At 37.6% G+C, this 14,181-nt stretch overlaps 1 protein-coding gene across 50 annotated transcripts in view; it reads right to left on the bottom strand.

The window, feature by feature from the left end:
• Positions 1-14,181, bottom strand: part of ablim1b (actin binding LIM protein 1b) — a 65,827-nt gene that overhangs the window by 27,016 nt on the left and 24,630 nt on the right. For all 50 annotated transcript variants that reach the window (XR_006926442.1, XR_006926443.1, XM_046853263.1 and 47 more), the window contains exons 2-3: positions 12,152-12,286; positions 804-987 (exon numbers count right to left, since the gene is read on the bottom strand). Coding sequence is in view for 48 of the 50 variants with exons in the window: in XM_046853263.1 (XP_046709219.1) it covers positions 804-987; positions 12,152-12,286 (319 nt within the window). In the remaining 2 variants the exon portion in view is untranslated. The remainder of the gene's footprint in view (positions 1-803; positions 988-12,151; positions 12,287-14,181) is intronic.

The following is a 14,181-nucleotide window of genomic DNA, read 5'->3' as shown; positions in this document are numbered from 1 at the left end:
TTAAATTCACTCGGCTAGAAAGGGGAGAGTTTTTATACAACATAATCTGATCTGTGTAGCTGACAACATAGCTGATTTAATAAAAAGCTTAAATCAAAATGTTTCAAATAAATCAACAAAGAAGTATACAGTACACTACTTAAGTATGTTAAAAATAGATATATCAATATAGTCCTTTGTAGTAGTCAAAATATGGCAACTAAATTTCAAATTGTCTTATTATATAGCCATAAACTTGACTGTAAAGGTCAAGCATTATATCATGCTAGATGTTTGCTTGGACCTGTAAAGAAAGGGAATTTAAGTAGATGAACCTTAATGAGTGTTAGTTATTTCAATACTCCTGGCCAATCTACACATCACTGCATGCAAAATTCATCAAATCACAATTTCTGAGTCAAGTTACTGTTTTGAAGATCAAGTCTTATGTTGGACACCATGCAGTGTTTGTATCACACCATATGGGAATAATCATAATTTCCACTTTCCAACTGGGGAAAAAATGTATGTCTGTTTATGAAACAGTTACAGATCTAAATGTTTGAGCATTCAGGCTACCAACATGCCCATGGTGCTCATGCTCATAATTATTTGAATTTACATTTCCGGTGGTAGTGGATCATTTGACCATGTAGTGGTATGTAGATAGTGGCATGAAATATCTGTAAAACTGATCGTACTGGTAGTAGAATCATTGGCTGTACAAATAATAGTGTTTGAATTAAAGTGTCAATGCTGGACAGGACAGGTGTCCATGCACATGCAGGTGATGTCTGTATGTATAATGCTCTGTGTTATCTCACTTGCAGATGGTGCAGACGAAGCAAGTAGGGTGGTAGGTTTTTCCGAGGGCCGTCACCACCTCTCCTTCAACAAAGTTCCCACAGCCATGGCAGCGTGTTCCATGCAGCCTTTGGTAGTCCAGCGTGCACAGATACTCGCCATTCTTCATGAAGAAACCACCCTGGGCCAGGTCACAACCACACACTGAACACACACAAAAACACACAGATAGTCATGCAGCATTATTATCCATGTCTAGTGCGAAATGCTCACATTAAAAACAACACATTTAAGTAAAATCCTTTCAAATATTTTTATGACATTTAAAAGTCATGCAAAAAATAAATCATTAAGGCCGTAAGTTATAGTTTCAGTTATCAGTTATAGTTCCTCAGTTTACAAAGTCCACTGACGGACCTTAATCATTTGGCATTAGTTTAGATAGAGAAAGAGAGAGACAGTGTGTGTGTGTGTGTGTGTGTGTGTGTGTGTGTGTGTGTGTGTGTATGTGTGTGTGTGTGCGTGTGTATATACATATGTAGAGAAAACTACATTTTTAAATCTATGTCTTTTACCCTAGTCTAAATGGCTCATCTAAACGACAGATGTTTGGCAAGCCAGGCTAACATTGGACACGTTCCAGCATATTTGATGTCGTTTGGTATTCAAAGTCATCTATCACTTTTCAATATCCAACCTTTAACCCATCTTCAGGCTTTCATTGAGTAAGAGAGAATAGATATGTTTATAAACAGGGTGGCTTTGTCTCCATGTTAAAAACTCATCTGCAGATGTGTGGGGGAGGCGAATGTTTTGGTGCCATATCTGACACATTGAATAATGTCCCATGTGAGGTGCAACACTTTTGCATTTTTAACTATTTAAATAAAAACACACACTTTTGAACTATTGTTTTCTCCTAAGAGAGTTTTAGATGGATAGTATTCTTAGCCTGTGTTTAATGTACCAGTATTAGAATATATTCATTGATGGAGACTTCAAAGCACTTTGCTCTGGATAAAGGCGTCTGCCAAATGCCATTAATGTAAATGTAAATGTAAAGAAGGTCTAAAAAGCTGCATATAAATTTGACTTAGTATGTGAAAGCAATTCAAGTAACTGTAATATCACATAATATTTCAAAAGAATTACCGGTAAGTGAAATTTACGTATGTATGTACATTTTGCCTGGGAAGATGCATGTTCCCATGCAAACTTTTGATAATTAATGGTGGGAATGCCAGTATATTCTTACTTATAAAACACCTAATGGTTTAGCTCCCATGTATCTATCAAGTCTTTTAACACGCTACAATCTGTCACGCTCCTTGAGATCTCAAAACTCTGGACTTCTAGTTGTTCCTAAAATAGCAAAGTTCACTAAAGGTGGTAGATCATTCTCACATTTAGCTCCTAAACTTTGGAATAGTCTTCCTGACAGTGTTCGGGGCTCAGACACACTCTCCCAGTTTAAGTGCAGATTAAAAACGTATCTTTTTAGCAAAACCTACACATAACATACGTCTCACATCATAACCTTGTGCTCCAGAACATCTGATCACATGCACATTATCAACTTGTGCTGTTAATATCATGAACAGCAGCTACGCTAATTTTTCTCCACTGCTTCTCTTTCTCTCCCCATTCCTAAGCATTCTGAGGTTTGGCCAGTTCCAGTCACGTCCCACCTCATGAAGATTATGGACCTTTAAAGAAATAGATGCGGAACTCGCAAACTTCCCGTACCACCCAGAGACGTACCAGTGCCAGCTGGATCCCACTTCATGGAGTTCAAGGAGTTTTGACACTGGACCTCCTGGAGTGTTTAAAGGCTCTGGCATGGAGAAACTGGTGTTGGATCTGTGATGATCACAACTGTTGAGCTATTTTTTATACTGTTTACATGCTGTTTTTTGCACCTTCGACTGCTGCTGTATTATTTTGCACTACATTGTACTGTTTATACTCACTTCTGGGATAGTTTTTTATTTTTTTATTTTGTATAGTTTTTTACAGTTTTCTTGAACAGTACTGTATAATCAAGTATACAGTAGGTTTACTGGTCGGCGCTATATAGGGTTTTATGTCTTGTCTTGTGTCGTCTGTCTGCACTGTCTGTCTGCACTTTTTGCACCAGGTTGCACTCGATGCACTTTATGTAGCTTGTGTTGTAGCTCTATGTTGTTTTGTTTGTTGTTGTTTAGTGTAGCACCAGGGTTCTGGAGAAACGTTGTCTCATTTTTACTGTGTACTGTGTACCACTGTGTATAGTAGAAATGACAATAAAAGCCTCTTGACTTGACTTGACTTGATTTTATGTGTTGCTAGTTTTATAACCATAATGACTGTATAAGACTGTAGAAAGAACATTACTCATAATCTTACACTTCAGTGCTCATGTTAGTTCTCACTCTCCAGTGTTCTGTATTGTTGAAAGATTTATGATCACACTCTTGATGTCACCCAAATGAGGATGGGTTCCCTTTTTGAGTCTGGTTCCTCTCAAGGTTTCTTCCTCATAACATCTAAGGAAGTTTTTCCTTGCCACAGTCACCACGGCTGCTCATCAGGGATAAATGCACACCATTCACCTTGACTGTTGATTTCGGTAAAGCTGCTTTGAGACAATGTCTGTTGTGAAAAGCGCTATAGAAATAAACTTGACTTGACTTGACTATCACAAAGTACCATGCACACACACATTTACACCTAGACAAACCAATCCTTCATGATATGGGGAAACCAAAAAGTCTAGAGGAAACTCAGAAGGACAGAGGGAGAAAATTAGATTTTATATTTACATTTGTGGCATTTAGCAGACACCCTTGTCCAGAGCGATGTACAAAAGTGCTTTGAGTTTCTAGCAATGAATAAATCTACACTGGTACGCCAGATTACAGATTACAAACTTAATATAAATCAGAATACAACTCTTGATTTTTACAAAGCAAACTTGGAAAGTGCTAATTTAATTGTTTCAGGAAGAGGTAGGTCTTCAGACATCGCTTAAAGATAGCTAGGGACTCATCTAGGGGAAGGACATTCCACCAACTCGGTTCCAGCACAGAAAAGAGCCTTAACGTATAAGATCAAAGTAGGGACACTTAAACACATGAAGTAACAATGCTATAGAGTTCATTTATTTGGCAGAAATAAAGCCTGATGAAAGACCTATTCAAATAATCACAGATGTTAGCAATCCAGAAAATGTGCACTGTCAATCACCAACAGGTAAAATAGAACATACACAAACAATTTGGTTGCAAACCTGCGGAACTAGTGTTGATACAAAAGTCAGGGAAGTGACGCAGGCATTGGTAATTAAAGAAAAGACAGGTGGAGACAGAAACCACTGTGTGTCGATGTCTGACGTAAGTGTAACAGCATGAGTTTAGAATAGTGATTCTCACTTCAGGCTCAGTTACGTCCTTATCCTGAAACAAATTCAAATCCACTTCTATAGCATAGAGCTTTTTCATGAAGTCCACTGTGGCAGAAATGTATGATGCATTAGCACTGACAAATTGCAACCAGAGCAGCTATATATAAGTAGAGCAGCTTGAAATTTTTCCATTTCTGCATCTCTTCATTAATATTTCACACGATTTCCCAAGTATGCTTTTTCCCCTGCTTTAGTACTTCTGCACTGCTCTGTGCTACATTAGCAATGTAACCATATATGAAGACATGATTTAAACAGATAATGTGTTCTGAACAGATGCAGACATACATAGATATGAATATAGAATTATTGATGCAAAAAAGGGTGTGAATTATGATTGTGATACTGAGAGACACAATAGAAAAATCATGTGAGGGGGGGTAAGGGGGTCTTATGTTCATGCAGGGTGTCAAGGTGTCAGATGTGAAGCTTGTGTGAAAAAAAAAATCATTAATGTGCAGTGCTGCATGATGCATATGCACCATTATGAGTAATTGCCTAGTTAGAGTCATAGTGGTTTAAATTTGGCTACAAAAATAATATTTGTAGAAGTGTGTATATATATATATATATATATATATATATATATATATATATATATATATATATATATATGTATATACAGTGCACTAGTTGAGACCAATTATGAGTTGGGGTGAAGTAGATGAGATTGAGGAACTGTCAGATACTGTGCTTAAAGTGCTGGTAAACCATATAAAACACTACACTAAAAATAAAACCGGTTTATACCTATTTCAGATGAAAATCCAAAAACAGCTTTGGATATTTGGAGCACTGAACAAATACAGACACTAGATTTACATTACATTACATCCCTATGTTACATGCAACATTGTTGCTTCCGCTGCACCCATATGAACTGTATGTGCCACTACAGCCTGGAGTAACTAATACATAGGAGGGTCCAAATTATTCCCTGCATGCTATAATAATCACAGTGGGATGTGCACAATTAGTCAGAATGCAAGCTGTGAGAATAAATGCCCCATCAGTTGAGCTTCCCAATGTAGATGTTTAAGTGGTGGCACTTTCCTGAGAGAAGTGCACATCCAGAGCTCTTAACAATCCTAAGTAATTCTTTTTGGTCCACAATTGAAGAGGACAGAATGATTGCTAAATGAGACCTTTGGCATAGGAGCATTCTTGGCATGTCATTTTGTTAACAGAGCTCCTTTATTATCAATGTGGATCTAGAACCACACTCATCATCACAATGCAGTGCAACAGTGTGACGAGCCTGTCCAAGTCCATTAGCCTTGACAACTGCCCCTGACTGATAGTCGCCAGAATGTTCGCCTAATAGCACAACTGCATGAAACTCATTAATGTCTGCCAAATAAGAATTAAGATATTCTTAGTGTTGACTTATTCTTTTTTATATATTTAGTCTTTTTTTTTTTTTTTTTACATAAAATGTTGTGTAACTTAACCCTTTATTGTTGCCCCTTATCCAGGGCAACAATTATTTGAGCATTTAAGAGTTAAGGGCCTTGCTCAAGTGCCCAGCAGTGGCAGCTTGGTGCTGGGATTTGACTTCACGACTCTCTGATTAGATGTCTAGTGTGTTTATCAGTGAGCTACCACACAGTTATGTCCTCACCTCAAGACATTTTCTAAAAAACTTCGAACTTAATCTATTTCCAAAGATTTAGGCCTAAAAACTTTCAAAGTTATGTATTTTATAAAGTTATTATTCAAACCACTGCTACACTGACCAGGCAGCTACTTAAGAAGCAGGAATGAATGCTGTAAGTTCATCGCTGTAGATTCATCATTCATATTAATGAATATGGTCATTCTTTCAACCTTGTAATATGAACTTTTGCTCACTCTAGAAAACTTCACATCTGACTGCTCTCCACTTATGTTCATAACACAATCTGTTCATTCAGAATACTAAATACATATTCAGTAACCTACAGGACATGGAAACACTTTGAAATTATTTTTTGTGGTAATCATGAATGTTGTATTTATGCCAAATAGGTTACACTTTTTAAAAAAAATTAAAATAATATTCAATTTGTTTTAAACGTGTGCTACATGCATTATTCCGCAGACATAATGTAAAAACTAGATACCCCCAATAGAATCTCACTAGGGTATATAGTGTTCTAATCTCTAAGTAGACAAGTGCTTTTGCCATAAGAGATACACTTATAAAAATGTACACTAAATTATGATATTTTATTTTATGACAATCAAAAATAATTGCCTGCAGTGATGTAGAGTAATGGTGGTTGGGTTTCCAAGTTGTACACTTAATGGGTGTACTTAATGGATGGACAAAATGTAATCAATACAGAACACATAGAAAAGAAAATAGATTCAACAAACTCTGATCAGTAATAAATCAACTGTAGCATAAAGAGTCTATTGGGAATTAATTATATCATTACATTCTGAATTACAAAGCCATTATTCCAAATAACTCAATGCTTTATACAGCAAATGCCTCATATTTTTAACTTGCACTTGTCTGTAGCTCTGACAAAAAAAAAATCCAGTTCCAGTTTTTGTTTTTGAGGTTTCTATAAATGTCTAATCTTTAGTTGGCAGGTTCAGGAAGATTAGGAGCAAAGTCCATTCAGGGCTTGGGAAATACTGCAGCCTTTAGTTAGTAAACAGCCACAGGGTGACCCTTGGTTAGACCCATGAGGAAGGCTCCTCCCTACCACTCTGCATTACAGGCCTTTGGCACTTGTATATTAAAGTAAATTTTCAAATAGCTATAAATGTTCACCATATATGTGTTTGTCACATGTGTCCATAGCAACCTGATGATACAATGCTGCGTTTGTGTTAGGAAAGAAAAACATTTATGATGCATGATTATATGATGAGCTATAACAGTTTTTACAATAGTCCAGGCTTACATTTTTAGAGGGAAAGTCATAAGACATGACTAAGAGTGGCTATGTTTTATTATGTTCAGCTCTGTGTGTGTGTTTGTGAGTAGTGTGTGTTTGAAAGAAGAACTATGAAATGTGAGGAGGGCTGGCTGAAGTGTCTGTGACGGTGACAGCTGCCAGGAAAATCCACTCAACTATTTTTGTAAAGAATGCTTTAAGTGTATCCGCCATCCTCCAGACGCAGCTTCTTCCACCACCTCCTCCATCACCAAAACCTACTGCCAAATCCTGCCAACACTAACATTCAGATTAGCCAACCTTTAACAAATACCTTGTGAAGAAATTAATCTCTACTTCCTCTGCTTGCTCTGTTACCCTATGCGAGGAGATCTGTATTCACACACTTCTTACACAAAACCCTGACTTAGTTGCAGGTTGAAAAAGACAAAGTTGGTGTTTACTGTGGGAAGGATTTTAATGGGGAAGTTTCCTAAAAAACACATGAACAAAGCAAGCATTTCTAAGTGCTTTCTACTTGCTTAGGCGTCAAGAACTTATTTTCAAAGCAGATTATTTTATATACACAAAGTAAATTATTTTAGTGTTTATAAAATTCCAAATACACTGTTATAGACAAATATTGCAATCAGTGCAGCACCTGTAACATATTAATTTCATGCAGGTTTTTATTTGTATTAATTTCATAAACCTGCACTGTTCACAGTTTTTTTCATATTTAATTGCATTCATAAAAATGACTTTATTGCTTTAGGGCGAGGCAGTAGTTAAGCTGGCCGAGTCACCACTTTCCACATACAGGGTGTTTGGGTTGATTTTGAGTTTCTGTCTATGAGTTGCATGTGTTCTCCCCATGTTCCTGTGGGCTTCCTCTGGGTTCTCATATTTCCTCGACCCCATAAACATGCCAGCAGTCGAATGGGCTACACTAAACAACCTTGCAATGTACTGGCATCCCATTCAGGGTGCATTCCTGCTTCGTGCCCAATATTCCCAGGATAGGGTTGCAATCCTGAGCAGGTTAAAACACTTGCTGAAGATGAGTAAATGAATGCTAGAGTTCTTGTCATGGTTGCATATAATTTGAAATCATACAGTATGGCCCAAATTACCTGAATTTGGTGATAGAACTCAAGTGAATTTTTCACCAAGCAGGCATTTATTTTACGGTAGAAAAGAAAAGAACAGATCAAGATTACACACAAAGTCTGAAAAAAAGCTGTGGTGCGTTTTTGGAAAGAAACTGTTATCAATCAAGAACCATGAAAAGACTAAGAGTATCTCATCCATCCCACTTATTTTTCATGGTGCTATATTACATGTAATTAAATTTGCCACCATAAAAAAAAATGAATGAATGAGTGAGATCATCCTATGGGAAAGCTGCAGCAATGACATATTGGAAAAATATCACAGGGTGAAACCTTGGATGCTCACTGACACTTAATGTTAATGTAATTCCACAGCTGCCGAATGGCTGTGATTCCTTACATAGCTGCACAGTACACATACATGGTGGTTTGTAGAACCATCCCTGGTTCCATGCTCCCTCGAAGTAGGATCAGCAAAACTATTTTGAGTCACACTGGGCTTTATCGGCTCCTAGAGACTGTGCTGAAAATAGCACAGAGCCTCTCTGACTGACACAGCATTCACAAAGCACAGGGTGGGTAGGTAAGCTAGATGGACGTGACACTAAAGGAGGATGAGGATACGAGTGGAATTCAGAGTGAGGAAGAAGGAATTCAGAGTGAGTGCAGGAATGAGACAAAGCATGGAGGTTATGGCTAATGCACATGCTCAGTGGTGCACACAATGTGAGTGTACTCTAACTAATCTGCTGTAGCTAATGGGACAGCAAATAGAAGCACAGTGTATTGGCTCGGCTCATAAACACAGCCAAGCGCTACACTGCCAAATCTCAGCTCCTGGCAGGTTTTTACTGCACATGTCCTCCAGCCACATATTTACAGACACAGTTGCATGTTATGCAAATCCCTGTATCCTGCTTTTCCAAAAATAGAGGAAAAAATTACACTAACAGATAACCAAAAAAGATGGCAAACTTAAGTTCTCTGGGGAATCAGTAGAGCCCTTCTTGAAAATCACAGTCAACAGTGAAACAACACCAGGAAATAATATTGTTTTGTCCAGAAAATGTACTGTGAGAAAGTGTTTTGAATATATTACAGTACATCCCAAATTCCAAAAATATTGGGATGCTGTATAAAATGTACGGACTATTAAGCGCACCCATATATAAGCCGCACCCACTGAATTTGACAAAGATTTTTATTTTCAACATGAATAAGCCGCACCTGTCTATAAGCCTGTCTACACTGAAACTAATGAACTTTACACAGGCTTATTAACGAAAGACAGTGTCTGTTACACGGTGTAACGGGTGAAATATGTTGTGGCTCCTTTAAGAGCAGAGCGGCATTTTTCCGGTATTAATGCATGTGTGCAAGACCGAGGAAATTTGTCCTTATTATTTTCTGATGCTCATTTCTGACTAACCCGTAACGCTGTTGCCAAGATAAAAATAAAATAAAAAAGCATGAGTTTTGGAAACCTGTCTGTGCTTATATGATTTCTGTTGCAACTGGAGTTAGTGAGCTCTCCCATGACCCAGACTCAACACGTTACAACGGCTTGTATCTAAACAGTAGCCTACCAAAAAAGTTGTTCACTGTCTTCCTCCTTCCTTTTACAAATGTTTCTCTCGGGAGTTTATCTTTTAGCATCATCGTGCGTTTAAAAAAAACGATGCCGTGCAGCTCAGAACACAGGTGAGGTGCGTTTTTTCGTTTCCGTTCGGAAATTTCATTGGTCTTATGTTATGGGGTTCAGTTTTTTGGCTTGAAGTTTGTGAAACCGGGAAAAACACAGGAAAAATTCATAAGTAAGCCTAAAACATGGGAAAAAAGTAGCAGCTTATAGTCTGAAAAATACGGTAAGTTAAACAGAATGCAATGATGATGTATGATGTTGAGGAACATTATTCTGAAGTTGTTCAATTTGTAAACAGTTTTTTGCAGACTGGTAACCTCTGCCCATCTTTACCTCTTATAGTTTGTGCCTGTCTAAGATCTAGGGTTTTTTGTACCCAATCAGGTCCTGACCTGACTAATTCACATTATTAGTTGCAAAATGTTCCTCCAGCTGTTTCTTTTTAAACATGTATTTTTCCAGCTTTATGCTGGCCCATGGACAGATTTATATATCATTCAGATATGTTATTGTATCAATAGAAATGAATTTACATAAGCTTGTATGAATGTCCCACATAAGCAAATTCATATATACTGCTTATTTTACACAGGGTCATAGAGTTGCCTGGATCTGAAACCATCGAAGAGCTCAATCAAATACCATAGACAATTTGGAAATGCTAATCAGCCTGCAACACATCTGTTTGGAATAGGGGAGAAAACTGGAGGCACAGAGAGAATATGCAAACTTTTACTGTGTTAAAAGCAGATGAGGGATACAAAACAGCAATCCCTAAAATACAAGGATATAAGCAAATACTACTACTACTACTACTACTACTACTACTACTACTAATAATAATAATAATAACAATCATCATCATTATCATCATTCTCTCAACATATATTTTATAATTGTAGTTTTTAAATAATTTATTATTGAATGTTTTTCATTAATGATGCTTCTACTTTTATTTTAGTAGCAAAGCACTGAGCTGGAAACGTGCTTATTGTCATTCTGAGAAAAGCATGGCGGTTTAATGATTAATAGTGATACAGAAGCAAAGAGGAACTCTGCTGTCATGAATGAAACCCACAAATCTCAGCTTTAAGCACTTATATGGTTTAAACTATTGATACATTGACAAACATGGCAATAATGATGCTTGTGGACGGACCTTTTTATAATATAGCCCCATGAACACTTTTGTGAATTTATATGGCAATATTTAGAGGTACAGTAAGGTTGAATGATGTTTACCCGGAGACTAGAGGTTGAAGTTATCAACATTTAGGTACATACTGTAATTATATTCAATAATGTGTGTACATGTGTGTTTAGTTAACATTAAGATAATGTCATGGTTTATTAATGTAAAATTATGGGAAGAAATTCATTCATTCCGTACCACTTTCACATATTAAAAAAAATTCAGTTCTACTATGAATAGTGCTGTTTTTCTGAATAGACTCCGTGTACTGAATGATGTAGTAAAATGAGGACAGCTCTCTCTCTCTCTCTCTCTCTCTCTCTCTCTCTCTCTCTCTCTCTCTTTCTCTCGTTCCCAGAAGGTAATGAGGAAACTCTCTTTCCACCTGGCAAGTTGCCACTCAGAATAAATCTCAGTCTCTTTTATACAATCTAGGGGCTCAGGTGGTCAATCCATGCAATTTTTGAGAGCACGAATGACCATGGAGCCAAGTACTCTTAAAATAAATGCTGTTCAAAGTGGCATGGAGATACTGTACACATCTTAGTAGTAATAATAATTTTATTCTATTGGCTGAGGTTATTGTTAATTTATTCTGAATACGAATCCATATTATGATTACTTTTCCTGTTTATGAATAACTGGCGTGATGACATAAAAACAACCCACAGGGTGTTGAGTTTACTACAGGATATTAATGTGTTATTCATGTGAGTGAACAGTCTTGTTTAAATGGCTCAGGCTGCAAGATGGATTTGTTATGTAAGCATTTAATTTATGGGTAATAAGGTTACAGGTCAATTTTAAAAGACCCTGATTATTTTTTTCTCAGGTCCTCTTATTCAGACTTCTGACTGAAAGACAGCTGCAAACAAGCAATACGAAATTACATAAGGACACGGGGAGCTTGCTTCTTGATTTCATCCTGCCTTTGGGACTCTTCTTTCAGCCCGTTTAACAAAATAGTCAAACTCAACATTGAACTTTTTCCACATGTAAAACATGTCCAAGAGCAATCCCATGGTGAACACATTTCATCTTTTCCTATATTTTAGCTAGTTATCAAACCTTTCCTGCACTGGAACAGGCACAGGAAATAAAAGGTCTTACCTTTGCAGGTAAAGCACTTGATGTGGAAGTGCTTGCTTTGTACGCGCAGCACTTCCCCCTTACATGGCTCCCTGCACTTGTAACACTGGATGACCAGTTTCTCTGGGGGCCGATGGGCTTCCTGAGGATGGGCCACTGTTGGAAAAGAGCAGAGAGATATTTTTAGTAAAAGGAGAAAATGTGAGAAAGTGGCCAGTCCACAATCCAGCTGCAAAAAATGTACTTGTAAACACATGAACAGCTGAAATGTAGCTAATGGACGGACTAACTCCACATAAATGACCACGAATGTAGAGCGTAATCACACTTAGATCAAACTGCAAAATATGCAAATATAATTTTATGCTTGAAAGTTTAGGCTCTGTAAAAATGACATTTGTTACATTGCACAGGAAGTTCATCACTACATTAAATATGAACAAAATTGGATAATTGGGTGACTTTAATATGAATTTAAAGAAGCAAAACTTTCAACGTGTGCTATACAGCCAAATACAAAACCAAAAGCCTCATCTTGTGAAACATACAGCAAAATGATGGAGTGTTTCTGTACCGGCTCAAACCCACACCATGGGTGACGGCACACTGTGTGTAGGTGTGAGTGGTGCATCGTGTTTGGATGTGTGTGATCTGTATGGCTTGTTAGATAAAATGCTCTGTTTATTAGAAGCACATGGAGAGGGTTTGACCTCCTTATTCGAGCTCTCACCCACCCAGTTATTTACTTACTGCATGCACTGATTTATTATCTATAAATCTGAGCCACTCATCCCAAATGTCATTTGGAGTTTTTTCTTTTACCCCTTGCATTACAGCAGCCAATCACAATTGCTTGTATTCATTTAATTGAAACACTCAAGATCACACACACACACACACACACACACACCATGCAAACACAGACACTAAACAAACAGAGCACTGAAGAAGTGCATACTGATAATTGCATGGCACAAAGAGAATATAGGAGCTGATAGAAGAGAGAAAATGGAAATAAATAATAAGAGGCAGGTTTTTTGCTCTTCTGCTTCTCATCTGCCTCTTCATTTTTTTCTTTCTCTCTATCTGTCTTGACATGCTTAGTCAAGGTCATTATGTCCAAAATGTTATCTCCTCATGCTTCCAGTCTGAGCTTCTTTACAGTAATTTTATACAGTAATTTATACATTAAGCTTTTCAAAGGAGGCTCTCAACTAGAGCTCTCTTCAATCTTTTCCCTTTTTTCAACACTCCTAACCATCCTCACAATCTCTCATTTGGTGTCACTCTTCTCGACCCCTTAATAAATCCTGCGTGAACCAAGTCATCCCTTCTGAATATGTATCTTGCCTCTTCTCCATGAGAGAGTTGATCTGTGTCTCTCCTATCTAATCGCCGGCCACTTGTAAGCTCAGTGCAAGATTAGTGTCGGAAAGAATGTGTCATATTGAGAGCGCACTCTTTATCAGCCAGTCAGGTTACACAAGCCTGCTGCCACAGAGCCTCTCCACTAATCAAACAACTCGTTTTAAAAGCCCTGACAGCCATTCCCATGACATGATGCATGCAAAAACACACTTCTGAATCAATTAAGTGTCTGTTTTATATCTTTGGCCATCACTTTTCTCTTGGACTAAGGCTCAGGCTGGACCACGGATCCTCAGGAATGCTCCTATTGCAGTACAGACGGAAGCACAAGGATTTCTCACAAACCACTATTCACCGCTGGAGAGAGCTGTTGCCATGGTGACCAGATTTAATGTCACGACAATACGGCACAGGGAAAGTTGTATAATGTAACAGGAGAATGAGGCTGCAGTATTTTGTCAAGCTGACACTGAGGAACAGGCAGGTGGATTTATGCTGCATGTTGTTTTTCTGTAGGCACAAAACCATGCTCAGATCGTTCTAAAAATCCTACCCATCCTACTGTTGAAAAACCCAACAGTGAGTGGAGAAACAAGGCAGGTAGTATAAAATGCCTCCCTGCAAACTGCACATTCATATCATTATAATATGTGTCAATAGGTGAAGCGTTTTATTTCAAATGA

The sequence above is a fragment of the Silurus meridionalis genome, chromosome 7 (genome assembly GCF_014805685.1).
Source record: "Silurus meridionalis isolate SWU-2019-XX chromosome 7, ASM1480568v1, whole genome shotgun sequence".
Classification (NCBI taxonomy): Eukaryota; Metazoa; Chordata; class Actinopteri; order Siluriformes; family Siluridae; genus Silurus; species Silurus meridionalis.
The sequence above is the reverse complement of the archived record's forward strand: the minus strand, read 5'-3'. Positions and strand labels throughout refer to the sequence as shown.